The sequence below is a fragment of the Nuphar pumila genome, chromosome 6, assembly GCF_984573655.1.
Source record: "Nuphar pumila chromosome 6, dmNupPumi1.hap1.1, whole genome shotgun sequence".
NCBI classification, from domain to species: Eukaryota; Viridiplantae; Streptophyta; class Magnoliopsida; order Nymphaeales; family Nymphaeaceae; genus Nuphar; species Nuphar pumila.
This window is the reverse complement of record NC_143254.1, coordinates 17104875-17124734: the sequence shown is the minus strand read 5'-3', so window position 1 is coordinate 17124734 and position 19860 is coordinate 17104875. Positions and strand designations below refer to the sequence as shown.

Below are 19860 nucleotides of genomic sequence, written 5' to 3'. Positions count from 1 at the left end.
ACAATGTGTATGATATACAGAGGGTATTTTCCCTATTGGATATGTTATATAGGCAGGTTAAGTATAGCGATCCATATTGGAGTTGCCAGTTGCATTAACTCAGGATTATATTTGGAGTTACAGCAAAGGTGGAGAATTTGAAGAAAAAACATGAACTTTAAGGTGACATCCACAAGTATCTCGGGATAAAACTTGCAAATCTGTAGGGGAATAACTATGCATTAGCTGCCACTGTGGGGGTCGCCCGCGAGGCCAGCGTGGTGGTTGTGAGGGCATTGAGATGAAGACACTGGATCAAAGCCTGCTGGCACACAGGTGTGTCCATAGCTTTCAGAGGTGGGCCACGCAAGGCAGCATGGTGGTCGTGGGGCCTCACTCAGGATTTTTCACTTTGGTGAGGGTTCCTCGTCACAAAAAAAAAAGAACTATACATTAGCTGCACATATACAGAGAGAGAGAGAGAGAGAGAGAGAGAGAGAGAGAGAGAGGGAGGTGCTCTAGTCGAGACTAAACGGTCAGATTGGAGGGAAGCCATTGATGTTTAATGCTTCAAGGAAGTTCACATGAATGCGTTGGAGATCAAAATATCCCCTAGTGGCTATCAGAATAGGTGATGTTGGTCACTGGTTAAGGGTGTCAATGGATCGGATCTCTGGCAGAAATAGATGGGTCCGGACCCATATCCGACTAAGAGGAGTCAGTACCTGATCTGAACTCAGGTCCGACTGGACCTACCATAGGTAAAACTATACCTGGGTCCGATTAGGATTAGATAAAACAGACCCAGGCCTGGTATGTACGTCATTTCTGATTAGATAAAAGACCATGAGATTAGTTGTGTGATAAAAAAGGATAAAACGTCATTTTTTACCTCAGGTATGTACTAGAAATGCATTAAAAATAGTAGATGGCTGAATGTAATAATGTAAATGTAGCGCTTCTTGTAAATAATTAATAAGTTAGAGGCCTTCCGTAAATTACTGTATTTTTTTTCAAAGATCAGAACTGATTGTAAATTACTTAACCGCTCCTTTGATCTCAACTCCCCCCCCCCTCCCACCCACCCACCACACACACACACACACACACACATGAGAGAAATTTCTCGAGCTCTCAAAATCAAAAGGGCATGGAAACACGAACTCTTGAATGGAAATTGAAAAAAGGGTTGATCCGAATCATCTTGACTCCGTTTTGCTCTCTTTTTTTATTTCTTTTTCTATTTTAACAATACTGAGTCAGGTTCTTCTCCTACCAGTATCGAATAGAACATGCTGAACAAGATTTTCTTCATGTAAAACCTGCTCGATTTTTTGCTGGCAGCTCTTTTCTCTTCTCTTTGGCAGTGGACATGGAACCCGATTATGCTTTCACCATGACACTAATTAGAAAGAAATCTAGAGAGAAAGATGATTTGGTTACCAGCCATAACTAGAATGGTAAGAGCAGGGGCACGAAATGGGTGAGATCTGTTCAGGTGCAGAATGGGATGGATTTCAGGTATATTTCAGAACTGGACTACCCAAATCAAAATCCTACCGGAAGCATCAGTGGCTCTAACATGTTTCTTAACACCATGAAAACCTGAGTTGGATCGACAGTAGACAAGTGGATGTTGAAGGAAATGGGGACACCACCACTTTGATGTGCTTCCTCATAAAGAATAGGAATGGCATTGTAGCTGTAATGGTTGATTCGTCAGCAAAAAATCGTGATTTAAACATGCCAGATTGGGGAGCAATCCCAATTTGCTAAAACATTGGTGAATCGTCATCTCATTGACCAAGCGGAGTTACTCTATCGCGAATTTTGACCCTTTTTAACACCACAGACGTACAAGTTGTATGAAATTGTTATTCATTACATGGGGAAACCGGCATCGGGTCAGGAGAACTGCTGCACTGGAAAGTCCTACCGAGCTACAGTAGACACACCCAATGGCACCCTCATCCAACAAAGGGCCAGCTGCTTCAGCCTTGCGGCAAGAGACATGCCCCAGGTGTCAAACTCTGCAACGTCCTTCAGCTTGAAATCTTAAGAGCTAGGGGTACACACGAGTAGCTCGGCTCAGCCAGAAATACATAGGATTGATCTCGGCCGAGCCGAGTTTAACCGTATTTCATAAAAAAGTTATTTTAAGGTTTTGAAAGGGCGAGATTTGAACCCGCCACCTCATACGAGGCAGGTACAAAGCCTCCCCACTAAAGTAGGCCATCCTTTTCTACTGCAAAAGTATAAAAGGTAGGCCGTCCTATTCCGATACAACAGAAAAAAAGTATGAATATCAAGTGCAAAGCTGCATTCACTTTTTGATAAAAAGCAATAACTCGGCCCATTAAGGCAAAAATCGTTTTCTGTATCACATGTCAAACAAATACCAGACCGACCAAGCCTAATCTAGTTTTTTCGAGCTTAGTGCCTTGATCAAGCTCGGCTCATTAATCTAGGCCAAGCCTGATCAAATGTTCAAACTCGGCTCATTTATGTCCACAAACAAGCTCGAGACGAGCTTAAACAAGCCGAGCCCGAACTCGTTGTTCACCCTAGGCGGAGCCATTGTGGGTGTTCTTATTGACTTTTTCATGCATGAATATTCTTTCAGGATGTGGGGTCTTAAGCATCAAATATGTTAGTCTACACGGTGTATGTCATCCCAAAGTACAGCATGCATTACCTCATAGCCGAAATGCACTAGAGTAAACATCTGAGTTCCTTAAGAACATTCTTTTTTGAATTAGATATGTTCAGAAATAGGGCCTACCAGATTCTGTTTTATTCACTTCTCCACTGTTTGATTTGTTTCCTTGATCCTGGCTTAAGGATCTGACACTTTTCTGCGTCATTTAAAGTCTATTATGCTTGTCAAAACCACTTAATTTAAAAGAAAAAAAAAACTTAACCAAGACAAAGTGTAAATAACTCAAATGAATTAGACTGAATCCACCAAATCTTATTAAGCATTCTCTTTTCAGAAAACGCTGCCATTTTAGTGTTCAGTTTATATACAAAAAGTATCCCATGTTAGACTTTTCTGCAGCATGGAACATGACACATTATGTGCACATTAAAACATTAGAAAATGGAATTAACTACCAACAAAAAAATCATAACAAGCAATCAATATATACACTATTGGTTGCACCTCAACGGTCACAAAAGAATTTACCTACACTAAACAGCCGTAAGCAGTTGTTGAGACACATTTCATGAACCACAAGCCAGAGTCCGCTCAGAACTAGCCAACGACTTGTCTAACATGCTTACAGCTGACTGCAGATAGGTATTGTTCTCTGGCAAACTCGACTTTGACATATCAATTAGTTGGTAGCAAATGTGAGATACATCAGCTACCTGAAATCAGCAATTATTTAACATATAATCATCAAAAGGAAAAATCAATCTCAAGAAAACTAGACATGAGATGCAGATTCAAGATAACAAATGGCTCATGATTCTTATAAGAAGAATACCTGAAAAGTAGAAAGCAGGCAATAACAAACTTCAAGTGCATTAGAACCTCTGGCAACCTGAACCAACACTAGAGCCTACATGTCAAAGGGAAAGGGACCAATTTAAAAGAAAGTGTGAACAAGAAAACTTACAGGGTTGCTTTCTTTTTGCAGGCTATTGACAATGTAATGCACAACAGAGTTGCAGATTTCAAGTAGCTCATCAAGAAGAGATGGCTCTCCAATATATAGAAGGTCATCTCCCAATACCTAAATGTGTAAGCACAAAATAAGAACTATGTGCAAATATCCAAATAATTTGGTTGCCATAAAAAAAAATCTTCAAGGCAGAACTATGGGCCAAAGAGAATGTTTAACATGCTAAAAGGAAAATGACCATAGAACTGAACAATTACAAAATTAGAACCATTGAAAAACAAAATGAACCATATGAAAGTAGTTATGCAAGAATGCAAAAGTGAAATTAAAAGAGAGAATCATGATATTGTTGTAAAATGAACATTATGTAAGGCTTTCACGTTATTATGAGTCTAAACAGCTTTTGAAAAAGAAGATAGGCTCCTGAATAGAATGAAGTTAATAGCAGCAGCAACAACATGCATTACAATCACTTTAAAAGTCACCTTTCAGCAAAAAAGAAGCATGAGACTACATTGGCATTGTGCAGCCCTGTGCACCTTTTTTACCTCAATAAATTACATCAGCAACTTCCTCATAAGAATTAAATAAGAAATGAGCTCACAAACATGATCTATATGGCCTTATAATACAAGAGTTTCAAATATATTGTCTTCAGCTGTCACGTGAACACTTCACTTAGCATATGTATCCTGTATTGGCAAGACAAGACACTTGGACACTTCACGGACATGATAAGATACTTCATCAACAAAGTGAAATCAGTTTCACACAGTCAACATTGTGTCATTAACTTTATTTATTTTCTTTTATGATCTTATTTACTTATTTCATATTCACTTGAGTTATTTTTCTTTTAAAATTTGCGACCAATTACATTACATTTCAATTCCAACTTAGTTTCATTATTTGATGTTCCTAAATGTAGTTATTTAAAATTGTTTTTTTATACATTGACACACACATATACACATCTATGTATGTAAACGGCCGTGTCCCTATGTCCTAAGTGTATCTGCATTGTGTCCTGCTCCCGCATTGGTATCCATGTGACATAGGTCTTCAGTGAAGATGCAAAATATCAATATAAAAAGAGATAATTATGGCAGATTAATTAATAGATCACATTCCCCAAACTGCTTGTGCAATCAGTGTAACGAAACAAAAGTGCACAATTACAATGCCAATGAGAGGCTACAGAAGTGCACAAATATAAAATGGTCTCTAATGGACCAACAACAATATCACAAAAGAGAAAAAATATGAATTCACAATAGAATAAAAGGCACAAAGCCCACAAGAATAAAAGAGATTGTATTTACGTGAGGCTCTATTTATATAGCCTCACAAGGCATTAAGGGAGGCAGTCCAACAGTCGTTGGACGGCCTCCAACGGTCATATTTATGACCGTTGGAGTGTCAGTCCAATGCAAAAGAGTTTACATTTAAAAAGCATAAAATAAATAAACAAAAAAACAACAAAAAAGGTATTTCAGTTCCTAATGTACTGTACTAAAAAAACATACAAAAAAATATCTAAAATACCCTTGATCTATACACAATATTTTAATACTCTCCCTCAAACTTATGGTGAAATCACCGTTTGCTGAGAAGATACAAAAATCTTGATAGAAGAAGAGCTTTGGTGAAAGTCTGCAATCTGAAACTTGGACTGAACATAGGGCAAAGTAATCGTTCCCTTCAAACATTCTTCGTGAACATAGTGACAATCCATCTCAATATGTTTTGTTCGCTCATGAAATGTGTGATTGTTGGCTATATATATGGTACTTTTGTTATCACAGCATAATTTTGAAGGTTCTGAAACATCAACACCCATATCTGAAAGTAGTGCTCTCATCCATATGACCTTAGTGGTTGTTATAGTCATCGCTCTATACTCGACTTCCGTAGAGGATAAGGACACTTTCTGTTGTTTTTTACATCGCCAAGATATGAGGGAATCACCTACAAACACAAAAAAACCAGTAGTTGAGTGACGGTTATTGGGATCTCCTCCCCAGTTAGAATCAGTATAAGAAATAAGATTTAAAGATGATGAAGAGAATAAGAATAGCGTTTTAGATATAGTTTTCTTGATGTATTGAACTATTCTTAATATTGCACTCATATGAATCGATGTGGGTGCATGTTGAAATTGACTTGTATTGTGTACTGCATAAGCAATGTCTGGCCTGGTAATAGATAGATACATTAATTATCTGATAAGTTGCCTATAAGGAGTTGGATCATCTAATAATACTCTGTCTTAAGCTCTCATTTTTGCATTTATCACTTCAGGAGTATCGAAATATTTTATGTCAGTGGTTCCCGAACGCGCAACAATATCAGCTGCAAACTTGATTTGAGACAAAATGTACCCTCTTGGCGAGTAAACTGCTTCAATTCCTAAGAAATATCTCAAAAAATCAAGGTCAGTCATATCAAAAGATTTTTTAAGCATAATTTTGTTTTCTTCAATTTCCTTCTGATCATTCTCAGTGATAATCATATTATCACCATACAAAAGGAGAATAATAAATGAGGTACCTATAGATCTTACAAAAAAAGCAGTGTCAGTGTAACAAGATTTAAAATCAAGGTTCAAAACAGTACCACTAAACCGATCATACCATACTTTAAGAGCTTGTTTAAGCCCATATAAAGCCTTTTGAAAACAAAGAACCATATCATTTTCAATAGTCAAACCAGGAGGAGGATCCATGTACACTTCTTTATTTAAATTTCTATTTAGGAATGCATTTTTAACGTCTAGCTGATATATAGGTCATTTTCTAATGGATACTACTGCAACTAGAGCCCTAACTGTGGTCATACGGGCTACTGAGGCAAATGTTTTCTCATAATTTATTTCATGTTCCTGAGAGTATCCTTTTGCAACTAATCTTGTTTTATATCTTTCTAGGGATCCATCACTTTTGTTTTGATTTTAAGGACTCATCTACACCCTATAGTCTTCTTTCCCTTGGGGAGAGATTGAATTGACCAGGTATGAGCCTTGTGTAATGCATCTAATTTTATTTTCATAGCTTCAACCCACTCTTTTATGTTTTTAGCTTTATTGTAGTTAGATGGTTCATGATATCAATGAATAGCTAGAGGACAAATCCTATAGCTTGGAGAAAATTATTCATAAGAGACAAATCTAGTTAGGGGCCTATGTGTTCGTTCATATCTTCTAACTTTAGTTTCTTCAATATTTGTTGATTGATTATATCTTTCAAAAGCACATGGATGCTCCCCATTATCTCGTCTAGAGTATTATAAGAGATTATAAGATGGTTCTTTTTCTTCACTAGAGTCATTAATAGACTCGAAATTACCAATGTCATTATCATCAACAATTTCATTATTTGATTCAGGTAACAAATCAAATAAGAAAACATACTCGGATTCTTCCTTAGGTTTTTCAAAATCAAATCCATTTTCATTTTCAAGAAAAGTAACATTTCTAAAAACATAAAGTTTATTATTTGTTTGATCATAACATCAATAACCTTTTTTATTTTCGGCATATCCAAGAAAAACATATTTTATAGCTTTAGGAGAGAGTTTGTTATATTTTTCAAGAAGCACAAAACATTTACATCCAAATACCCTTAGCCCTTTCTAAGTCGGGAGAAGTTTTAAAAAGTTTTTCAATGGGAGATTTGTTTTCCAATATTTGAGAAGGCATTTTATTTATTAGATATATTGCGGTGAGGGCAGCTTTGACCCAAAAATTTTTTTGGAACTTCTTTTTAAATAAGTAGTCCTAGTAATTTCAATAACGTGGCAATGCTTACTTTTGAAAATACCATTTTGTTGAGGGGTCTTAAGACAAGATCGTTGGTATACAGTACCATGAGTTTTTAAATATGATTGAAATTCATTTGAAAGAAACTCTCCCCCTGAGTCGGAGCGAAAGACTTTAATATTTGTTTCAAATTGATTTTTAACAAGATTATGAAAATTTTTAAAACACGAAAAGACTTCGGATTTGAGTTTGAAGAAGTAAATCCAAGTATGTCTACTAAAATCATCTATGAATGTAACATAATATAAATATCCACCTTTTGACATAACGGGTGTGAGACCCCATACATCTGAATGCACTAATTCAAAATTTTCATTAGAGAAGGAGGTTCTAAATTCAAAAAGGGTCGTTTGCATTTTTCCAAGTATACAATCTTCACATACAAAATCTTTATCTTTATAAATTTTTTCCAAAAATGGAAAATGAGATAATTTGGATATACTTGGGTGCCCTAATCTTTTATGCCAAAGATCTAAATTAATGTCTTTGACATGATTACAAAAAGAGTTTTTGAGTAAACATAAAGAATCCATATAGTAAAGATCTTCTCTTCTATGGCCTTGCATGATCAGCTTCCCTGATTGGAGATCCTGCACCCAACAAGCCTTAGATGAGAAGAAGACTTTACACCCATAATAAAAAAATTGAGAAACTGAAAAAAGATTTAAGTCTAATTTTGGAATAACCCTCACATTTGGAACAAAAAAAAATGAAATATTGTTGAGGTTTTCTTTACTTTTGACTTTTAAAAAAGTACCATCGACGGTTGATACACATGAAAAGTATGAATTAGTGCAATCGAATAATAGAGACTCATTATAAGTCATGTGAAAAGAAACTCCTGAATCCAAAATCCAAGAAGACTTACCCGGAAGATAAGAGGAAAAAATGACGGCGCCGGATGTAGAATGAGTGACTTTAAGAATCTGTGAAACGACCTCTGCTATTTGGGCAATTATTAAATCATTGAAGTTGCCCCTTTTCTTAGATTTTTGAGGTTCTTCACTTACGGCGGCCACTTTTTTAAATTTGGGACAATCCGGTCATATATGCCCCAGTTCCTTACAACGATGACAAATGATTTTGCCTTTTTATCCTCCTCCATTATGTTCTTCCCCATTGAATTTCCTCTCAAAGTGAGGTGGTTTATATGTTTTTACAAAATTTTCGGGTCTTGCCATGACAAGGACCTCATCATTAGACTTGTGCATTCCAAATCTTGTTTCCTCTTGGTAAATTTAAGCAAGAGCCTCACTTATAAAAGGAGTTGAGGTCCTATGAAGCAAAGATGACCTAACTTGCTCAAATACCGGCCGGAGGCTATAAAGGAAAGAAAAAATATTTTCTCTTTCTATTTGAGATATTCTCATTTCAATAGCCAAACCTTCCCATTTTTGTTCTAACATGGCTAGTTCATCCTAATAGGAGATAAAATACCGTAAAAGTCTCTTACACTTTTATCTCCTTGTTTTGCATTATGTACCTTGTCTTGAAGATAACATAGTCTAGCCATATCTTTTTGGATGAATGTACTCTTTAAAAAGATCCATGCATCAGATGCCTTCTTAAACTTGATGATGTTGGTGACGATTTTGAACTCCATGGTATTCATAAACCATGAGAGAATTTGAGCATTGGTCGCTTCCCAATTATAATAACTGTGAATTTTATCAGACAAATAAACTTGAATTTCATATTCAGAAGCTGCTACACAGATACTTTCATTGTTTTATTTTTTATATCTAATTGGATCTTGGATATCCTGCTCGGATCTTCGATGTCGGGTCCTTAAAATACTATTTGGATCTTCGATAATTGGATCCAGACAAATACCTAATAGTAGATTTTAATTTTTGGTTCAGATCCTTGATATTGGAATCTCGATATCATGGTTAGATTTGATAATGGATCCAAAACTTATTATGTGGATCTGCCAATTTATAATCAGATCTTAAAGGAGAAAACTTTATATAAGATCCATAATAGTTTATTTTGGAGCCATATTCATCTAGTGAAGGTTTGGATCCAAATTATATCATTTGGATCCATAGTTTCAATCGTGTAATAAAGAGAAAAGTTTCAGATTCAGGATCCATAAAGGGTCCATATTTGTGTATAATATCATAAAAATAAAATAAAATAATAATAAACATAACTTATATATATATACCCAAGTTAATAAATGGATCCACAGTTGGATCCATCTGGATCCAACATGCGAATCCATATATCGGGCAAGTTGTGGATCTGCACCATAGGTGAGTCGCGGATCCAACTCATGGTTGGATCTCGAGTCTTGGACCCGAACCCAAGCCCCGCCCCGCATACGTAAGGAAAAAAAATATATAACGTAATATAAGGCAACTTGATACGGGTTGCCCGTTAAAACGAAGGTGGTTAGGGTTCAGAGTGAACCCTAACCCTCGTAAGGGGGAAATCGCAAAGGGGCAAAGGAGGGGGGATGCGCAGCCGCCGCAGGTGAGGGTAACAGCCCTCCCTTTTCGGGCAACCTTCTACAAAGGCCCTCCCGTTTCTCTCTTCCTCCCACTCTCCTCTCTTCCTCACGCTCGGTCTCTCCCTATTTCCCTCTCGGCCCGAGCTCGGCAGTGGCGACACCGGCAGACCTCCACCCTCTCTATTTCGCTCTCACTCGTTACCTTCCTTCTCTCTCTGTCGCATGGCTTGAGGAAGAACGCCCGACGACAGGGGAACTCGACAATGGAGCTACCGAAGCCCAGGGACCTCTCCTCTCGCGGCGGCAGCCACCATCACGCCAGAAGAGGTAGGATTCTGTAAATTTTTTTGGGGTATCGAGTGTGTCGGGTGTGTGCGTGTGGGAAACCAAAAGAAATCCACGATTTGGGGGTTCTGTCAACCCTAAACCTAAAACCCCAAATCTACGATTTGGGGTTTCGGATTTTCCTTATGAGGACTGTTTTTGTTTTTGTTGGATTTCTGGAAAAGGGGAAGGGTTTCGATTTTTGCTATGGTTTCGACTGCCATGAAAAAAAAAAACAAAAGAAAAAAAAAACAAAGACAAAAAGAAAGGTTGCCTTCGTATAATTCCTATATTAATTAAAGATTTGAGATGCCGATCATAGTTCAAGATGCTAAGGTTCATTTCATGCTTTGTATGCTTACTCAACGGCTAGCCCATCTAGGCAATCTACACGTGTTTCATCCAGCTTTTTCTATTTTTAATTAATTGATTAGTTAATGTTTCTGATAAGAGTTTACCTTTCATGTTTAAATAATGTGCCATGCATTTTTCGTGTACCATGCTGTTATATTGGTTTTTAATTGCCTGGTTGTTGTGTGGTGCTCGAATGCTATTTCATTGTTCAGGCAAGACAAAGATGCTTGTATACTATGGACACTTGGATCCATGTCAATGCTTTTGCACATTGACATTGCATGTTTGTTGTAGTGCGGATATACTTTCCCATGAGTATGTGTTAAAATGTAAACTGCAATATATATATATATATTATTTAATATTATTATATTTTCTTTTATTATTTTCTTTTTCTATTTTTTTATTTTCTTTTTTAGCATCTAGTTCAATAGAAACTAGATATTTTGATCCAGTCAAGTTCCTGTTGGAACTTGACTGTGCAAGTAGCTGTTGGACTGTAGTCCAACAGCTATAATAATAAATGCTGTTGGACTGTAGTCCAACAACTATATTAAGAGACGTTGGAATCCAACGTCTCTTTTTGGAGAGCTCAAAATGAACTCTCCTCTCTCTCCCATTGTTTTGTATATATAGGGGTGAACCCCTTCAATGTATATAACCATGCTTCTTAAGCATTTTGTTCATGAATAAAGTATTATTTATTTTTCAAGTGTTCTTCCCTTTATACCCTTTCAAGGGTCATGCTTGTAGTGTCTCCAATAGACACTTGTTTGTGAGTTATTTGTGCATTTGTTGAAGACCACCATTTCATTGCATGGTATCAAAGCTACGAAATCCTTAGATCTTGAAGTGCTTCCGCCTCGATTTCCGTGCCACATTTACAAAAGGTGTTTCATCACCTTGTTCTTGGCTCAAGAAGATTTGTTTGAAGAAAGGCGAACTTGTGCTACAAAAAAATTTGGTTTTGTATCCTCTCTTATTCCTTTGTCTACTCTTTTTCTTTTCTTTTTCTTTTTCTCTCTCTCTCCTCCTATTTATTCCTCTCTTACCCTTGTAAAAGATGGATGACAATGATAAGATCACCATCATTCCTATGAAGCTAAATGATACTAACTATGTAATGTGGGCTTCGATTATGAAGCACCACATTTGGGGAAAAGGTTTATGGGGTATAGTGGATGGTTCCGATTTGGAACCTAAACTATCTCTTACCAAGAAAGAGGGTGATAAAGAGGTTCCTCTAACGGAAGAAGAGAAGAGTAAGGCGTTAGCCACTTATGAAAAGAAATGGAAAGAATGGAGGATAGGGCATGCAAAAATTATGTCATGGCTCATCAATAGCATAGACATTAAAAAATGCTCTAGTCTAGCTAAGTTTGAGCATGCCGATAAGGCTTGGGAATACCTCAAAAACATGTATTCCCTTAAAGATATTGCACATGTATGCAATTTACAAGATAAAGTTCGGACAATGACTCAAAAAGATAAAACTATTCGAGAATATTATAATGAGTTGTCCGAACTTTGGGAAGAGTTGGCTCTTCTTGAGCCCAAATGACATTGTGCCGAAGACATCGAGCTTCGCCAAAAGCAACTCGGTATGGAACATTTCTATCAATTTGTGAATGGTCTAAGGCCGGAGTTTGAATCCACCAAATCGGCCCTTTTACATCGTGAAAAAATTCCTTCTATTGTTGATACTATAGAAGAGCTCACTATGGAGGAAAATAGACTTAGAAAAAGTACTCCAAAAGTTGATGATGACTCCGTTTTAGTTGTATCTAGACCGGAGAATCATACTCGTACTTACAAGCCGCCTCATTTTGGAAGGCAAAATGGCGACTTTGATAAAAGAAAAGTTATTTGTCATCATTGTCATGAACCGGGGCACTATAGGCCTCAATGTCCAAAGTTAAAAAGAAGATAAGAAAAAAGAGTTGCATCTGTTGAATCTGAGTCAAAAGATCAAGATGCACCTGTGTCTATGGCTCAACTGATGGAAATCCTTCAACCTCTTCTCAAAGGGGTATTCTCCTCAACCGAAGCCTCAACTGGAGCGGCAGTTGCATCTTTCTCCGGTCCAGGTAACTTTCCTTGGCTTTTAGATTCTGGTGCTTCTTTTCATATGACCCCAAATGTTAATAGTCTATCCGAATGTCTTAAAAATGACTCAAGTGTGTCAAAGGTTTTTACAGCCGATGGCACATCTCTCGAAGTAAAAGGAATAGGATGTTTTAAAAATCTTCAAAAATCCAAAAGATTTTTTATCCCAGAAGTTAGATATATCCCTAAACTTAATTTGAATCTCGTATCTGTCTCGCAAATATCTGATTATGGATGTAATATCTCCTTCTCTTCTCATGGTTGTTGGGTACAGGATCGCCAGTCAGGGAAGCTGATTGGGGAAGGCCATAGAGAAGGAGGACTTTATTACATGGACTTTTTGGAATTACCCAAGAATGCATTTTGTTATAATATTCAGAAATTAGAATTGGATTTATGGCACAAAAGGCTTGGCCATCCTCATATGTCTAAAATTCAATATTTTCCAAGTTTGGAAAAATTTTGTAATTCTGAAAATTTTTCTTGTAAAGACTGCATTCTTGGCAAAATGAAAAGGTTACCATTTCTTAGTAGAACTTTTGTTTCCTCACGACCACTTGAGTTAATACATTCGGATGTTTGGGGCCCCGCACCAGTTATTTCCAAAGGTGGTTATACATATTATGTCATTTTTGTTGATGACTTTTCTAGACATACTTGGATTTATTTTCTTAAACATAAATCTGATGTCTTTGCTAACTTCCAAATATTTCATAAAATGGTTAAAAATAAGTTTCAAAATGATATTTCTGTTTTTCGCACTGATTCAGGGGAAGAATTTATGTCCAACGAATTCAAAGACTATCTCAATTTACATGGTATTACACATCAAAGATCATGTTCACACACTCCACAACAGAATGGCCTAGCCGAACGCAAACATCGGCACATTATGGAAACTACTAGGACATTGCTAATTGCAAATCAAGTTCCAAAAAGTTTTTGGGCTGAAGCGGTCCTAACTGCCACCTACCTCATTAATAGGATGTCATCTTCCTCATTAAAGAATACAACTCCAATAGAAAAGCTTGTTAATTTAACTCCAGATTATTCTAGATTAAGAGTCTTTGGATGCAAATGTTTTGTTTTCACCAACAGAAATGATAAACTCTCTCCTCGTGCAATCCCATGTGCCTTTTTAGGATATGCTGATAATCAAAAAGGCTACAGGTGTTTCGATTTTCAAAATGACAAATTATGTGTCAAGAAATGTATCTTTTTTGGAAAAAGAAAGCTTCTTTGAATTTGAAAAATCCAAGGATGTCACTGAATACTCGTTTTTAATTGATCTAACTTCAAAATCCAATGAATGTGATGTTGGATATGACCTTGACAATGATCAAAGTCCTATTGTTGTTGAAAATGATGATAATGAAGAGCAAATCCATAGGGATGTTAGTCTACAATATTCAAGACGTAGAGAGCAAAATCTTCCATGTGCATTACAAAAATACTCTGAAGTCCCACCTAGAAGAACGTCTAGAATCTCTAAACCTCCAGAAAAATTTGTGTCTTATGAATCTTTTTCACTCACGTATAGGGCCGCCATTACATTAATACAATCATATGTTGAACCATCATCCTATTCTCAAGCAAAAAATCATATAGAATGGATAGAAGCCATGAAAATAGAATTGGATGCACTAGAAAAGGCCAATACTTGGACGATACAAGATATTCCTCCGGGTAAGAAACCTATAGGTTGTAGGTGGGTATACAAAGTCAAAACCAAAAGTGATGGGACCCTGGAAAGATATAAGGCCCGTTTAGTAGCAAAAGGATATGCCCAAGAGTATGGCATCGATTATGAAGAAACATTTGCTCCTGTGGCCCGTATGACCACTGTTAGAACTTTAATAGCCTTGGCCTCCATTAGAACATTGCCTATCTTTCAATTAGATGTCAAAAATGCTTTCCTGAATGGGAATCTCGTTGAAGAAGTATACATGGAAGCCCCACCTGGTATTAGTATCCCTAAGGGTAAAGCTCTTCGTCTAGAAAAAGCTCTTTATGGTCTTAAACAGGCTCCAAAAGCCTGGTATGACCGATTTAGTCATGTTATGCTTGATATTGGTTTTCAACCTTGTTTAACTGACACTGCTTTGTTTGTTAAGAAATCTGATGCAGGCATCATTATTCTTCTTCTCTATGTGGACGATATGATCATCACCGGAGGCGACAAACAGGGAGTTGCAAATATCAAATCTCTTCTTAAAACTCACTTTAAAATGACTGACTTAGGTTTATTAAGATATTTTTTAGGCATTGAAGTTGCTTATTCCCCTCGGGGGTATTTGATATCTCAATCTAAATTTGCTCTTGATATCGTTTCCAGGTCTGGAATTACAGATGATAAGAAAGTAGACACTCCAGAAGTTGTCAATGTTAAAATGAAAATTGATGATGGAGAACTTCTTGATGATCCTACTCCTTATAGACAGCTTGTTGGAGCTCTTTCTTATCTTTCCATTACTAGGCCAGATATAACTCATGCGGTTCATACAGTCAGTCAGTTTCAGCATGCTCCCACCTCCGTGCACATGGGAGCGATTTTGCGTATTATTAGATACTTAAAATCCTCTCTTTCACGAGGACTCTTCTTGTCTGCTTCATCTTCATTAAATTTAATTGCATATACTGATGCTGACTGGGGAGGTGATCCCAATAATAGACACTCAACTACTGGTTTTTGTGTGTTCCTAGGTGAAACCTTAATTTCGTGGAGGTGCAAGAAGCAACAGAAAGTCTCTCTTTCCTCCACCGAAGCTAAATACAGAGCCATGACAACCACCACTATGGAGGTTGTTTGGCTCAGACGATTGCTAGCAGATATGGGAGCTAAAGCAACACAAGCTTCAAAGATGTGCTGTGACAACAAAAGTGCGATCTACATTGCAAGCAACCGGACATTCCATGAGCGCACTAAACACATTGAGATGGACTGTCACTATGTCAGAGAGGAATACTTACATGGAACCATTGATCTGCCATATGTTACATCAGAATATCAATTAGCAGACTTCTTCACCAAGCCTCTCGCTGCTCTCAGATTTCACTTCCTCTTAGACAAACTTTCGCTCATTGTACCGTAAGTTTGAAGGGGAGTGTTAAAATGTAAACTGCAATATATATATATATATATATATATATATATATATATATATATTATTTAATATTATTATATTTTCTTTTATTATTTTCTTTTTCTATTTTTTTATTTTCTTTTTTAGCATCTAGTTCAATAGAAACTAGATATTTTGATCCAGTCAAGTTCCTGTTGGAACTTGATTGTGCAAGTAGCTGTTGGACTGTAGTCCAACAGCTATAATAAATGTTGTTGGACTATAGTCCAACAGCTATAATAATAAATGCTGTTGGACTGTAGTCCAACAACTATATTAAGAGACGTTGGAATCCAACGTCTCTTTTTGGAGAGCTCAAAATGAACTCTCCTCTCTCTCCCATTGTTTTGTATATATAGGGGTGAACCCCTTCAATGTATATAACCATGCTTCTTAAGCATTTTGTTCATGAATAAAGTATTATTTATTTTTCAAGTGTTCTTCCCTTTATACCCTTTCAAGGGTCATGCTTGTAGTGTCTCCAATAGACACTTGTTTGTGAGTTATTTGTGCATTTGTTGAAGACCACCATTTCATTACAGTATGCACATGATTATTGGATTAGGGCTGGTAAATGAGCGTAACTAACCAAACACAGGTTATTCAACCTCAACACCTTTGCAGTTTGATATTGTTTAGGCATTCTATTTGTAGTGGGAAATATGTGATGCTACACATTTGGGAAACATTGGGTTTTAGGCCTTATTGATAGAATGATGGGTGTATGTGTAAATTGCTTATATCTGGAAGCCATGTTCATAAACATTACCTAGAAATAATCTGACAACATCAACTATTAACTGATTTTGATTCTAGTGACAAATGAAAATGATTGGGGTATTGTTGGTGATAACTTAAGGACCACTAAGTATAATTCACAAGTATGACACAGGGGGGGGACTGTATGCTCTTGTTAAATGACATGATTCTGGTTTCCTTTCCTTTTTGTTTGATGTTTGAGTATAAGGTTGGATCATGCAGTCATGCAGTCATTGGTATTAAATGAGTTATGTTTTTCACTTGTATCATGCCTACTCTAGCTGCTGTGTTATGATTGAGATAAGTTGTTGTGTCATAGGAAGTTTGTTAAGGGTTCTGACAAAAGCCCAACACACACACACGATTATATATATATATATATATATATATATATATATATATATATATATATATATATATATATATATATATATAGTTGGTACAACACGGGTTGTGACATCTTGCCCAATGGGAAATATGAGTTGATTAACTGATACAGATTCTTGGGGCTGTTAACTTGGGTACAAGTTTCTTTAGGAAAAAAAAATATGCACATATCATTTGCATTGTGTGTTGCCCGTTGTAGATTCCAGATTCTTACCTGCTTATGATTAACACGTTTTGCGTGATCGATATTCAAAGGCAATGTTAACTACATGGGTATTTTGTAAATATGTACCAATATGAAATGTTGGGACATGTTGCAGTTGCACAAGGGGGCATATGTTTAAGGAAAACCATGGATGTAAACTTTCGTGTGACATAAGAAACGGTGGACTTAATCTCATGAATGGAGTTCTTCTCATGTTTTAGTTTGATTTTAGCATGTTGGATATGAATGCATGCCTGTTATCATGTTATTGCAAAGTTTGTTTTAGGAAGTGCATACATGATATGAATGTGTGCAACCCTGAAAAACTCAATTTCTAGATCCGGGTTATGTTCATGTGTGTAGATGTTAACACATGTTATTGTGAACACCCCAAATTTTCCAAAAAATCCAAAAATGACCTTTTTGCCCCTGACCTCCATCCTCTGAATAATCGGGTAAATTTTTAAACCAAAAATTTCATTCATCCCCTGGATTCGTTAGAATTCGGACCCAAAGTATTAGCTCTGACCCAATTTTGATCCAAATCGGATCCGATCTCCCGCTTTGAGAAAAATTTCAAAAAAATAAGAACCCGAATTCTCAAAAGACTCTTTTGTAAATGTTTTTGCAAAACTACAAAAAAATCAGTTTTAAAATCTTTATTTCTCGTAAATCTTAGGATTTTTATACAAAAAATAGAAAAATAAAACAAAAACCAAAAAAATGGAAAAATTTCAAGGAAAACGAATGGGTTCAATCTCTTGAAAAAATCAAATTTTTTTGCTAAAAGCCTCGGCAGCCCCCTCTTTGTAAATACCCGAAAATCAGAAGGGGGGTCCTCCACAAAATCGCTGTTTAGGGTTTTTTGTAAGAAAAAGAAGGCCAAAACCCTCAACCGCCCTCTCTCCATTCCTTCATCTCCCTCTCTCGCCCAAACGCTCGATGGCAAAAAAAAAACCTCCATGTGCGACCATCCTTCGCCATCGATGCCTAACGGCACCCTCCTCCTCCAGCCGCTCATCTTCAACAAACGACCCTCTCGATCCTTCCTTCCCTCCCTTTAAAAAGACCACGCAGGTCTCTCCTCAAGGGACCCGTCTTCACCCCAGCACCCTTCTATTCTTCATGCATCTCGGTTCTTTCTTCTCCCGATTCTGCCTATTTCCTTTCTTTTGGGTTCTCTTCCCCACCAATGAAGGAAGGTCGATCCTACATTTGAAGCCCCTCATCTCCAAGTGCCTTCCAGTTCCAGAGCTTCAGCAGCATCGCAGAAATCCGATCCTGTGATAGCAAGGGATCCTTTCTCATCTCAACTTTCGTCAATCTACGATTTCCAGCACAACCAAACGAATATGTTCTTTTCGGAGTTGCTACAGGAAGATCTACCCTCCTAAAGCTTATGAAGAGAAAACTCTTCCCCCATCCCCCTCTCTTTCAGAATTTCTATAAGGCACGGTAAATATTCCCCTTTTCCTTCCGTTTTTTTTTTTTCTTTCTTTTTTTCAGTATCTTCAGTTTAAATCACACCATTAGAGCACCATTGCGGTGTCGGTTTTGCATATAGCAAACACCGATCCACCTGTATCGTGCAAAATCAATGGAATGTCCCATTCCAACACATTTTTGTTTTCCTCTTTTTTTTATTTATCCATTTCACATATTTATTCTGATCGGATTCCTTGTTTCATTTGACACATCAATCTGTTGAGGTAATTTGATCTAGACGTGTCTTTGGGTCTGAGCATCGTCGGCGATCGTATCATGATATAGATCGGCGGTAGACATGTTTTCCTTGATGATTGATTCCATTCTTTCTATATGCACATTTTTTTTATGACACCTGACCCTTCTGGGGCTTCGCTATGTCCTGTGAAGGATATATCAAGGTGTTATGTTCTTGTTTGTCTGCTACGAAGGTTCCCCAATAAACTCATAGTGGGACTGAAGTTGATATCGGTCTTATTATGAGATCATTGTGTGATCTGCAGCAAAGCCTGGTACATTCCACTAAAAGATGTCCCACTGAAAATCAGTGCTCCTATCCACTTTGGCTTCATAAAACCATCCCATGGATTCAACGTTTCATTATCTTAGGTTTATATCCTGTATATAATTTCAATGTGATTGCTGGTGTCAGCGTCTTTCACTCTGTATTAACATTTCGATTATTTGATTAAGGCTCTGTTACATTCCTGATGTTGGATTAACTTCTCGTTATGTTCTTGTTAATTGCATCTTTACCTGTATTTTATTTATACTTGCTGTCATGTTCTTAGTTTCCTGTTTTAAAATTTTAGTCCCCTGTTCCCTTTAGCCTTGACATCCAGGTCAGAACAATTCACATACCTGCTGTGGTTCTATGCCACCATAACCACCATGGCTATAACATTCATGCTCTCTGTCGCGGTGACTGCCAACGACTGTCCCAATGGAGTATATTATAAAATTGAAGGTGATCCTTCACTACGTTTTCTTAATAAGATCTGAACATGAAGGCCCTGCCCAGTCCAGAGAGTAAGATCGCATCCCACAGCCTTACAAATTAATTTTATCTCAGCTAAAGTTGGGCAGAATTTGTTTTATCTCTTATATATTTTGAAATTGTTTGTATAGTGACGATATGTTCGGGTTTCATTCAGTATATGTTGCTATGATATTTCTTTCTCATCTTGTATATTCCATGTTCTTAATATTAACACCTCCATCCCTTTATTTAGTTCATT

At 36.9% G+C, this 19860-nt stretch overlaps 1 protein-coding gene across 2 annotated transcripts in view; it reads right to left on the bottom strand.

The window, feature by feature from the left end:
* Nucleotides 1-2929: 2929 nt before the first annotated feature.
* Nucleotides 2930-19860, bottom strand: part of LOC149834138 (uncharacterized) — a 46943-nt gene continuing 30012 nt past the window's right edge. For both annotated transcript variants that reach the window (XM_090011242.1, XM_090011243.1), the window contains exons 8-10: nt 3603-3719; nt 3471-3527; nt 2930-3351 (exon numbers count right to left, since the gene is read on the bottom strand). In XM_090011242.1, the coding sequence (XP_089867368.1) occupies nt 3205-3351; nt 3471-3527; nt 3603-3719 (321 nt within the window). In that variant the 3' untranslated portion in view covers nt 2930-3204. The remainder of the gene's footprint in view (nt 3352-3470; nt 3528-3602; nt 3720-19860) is intronic.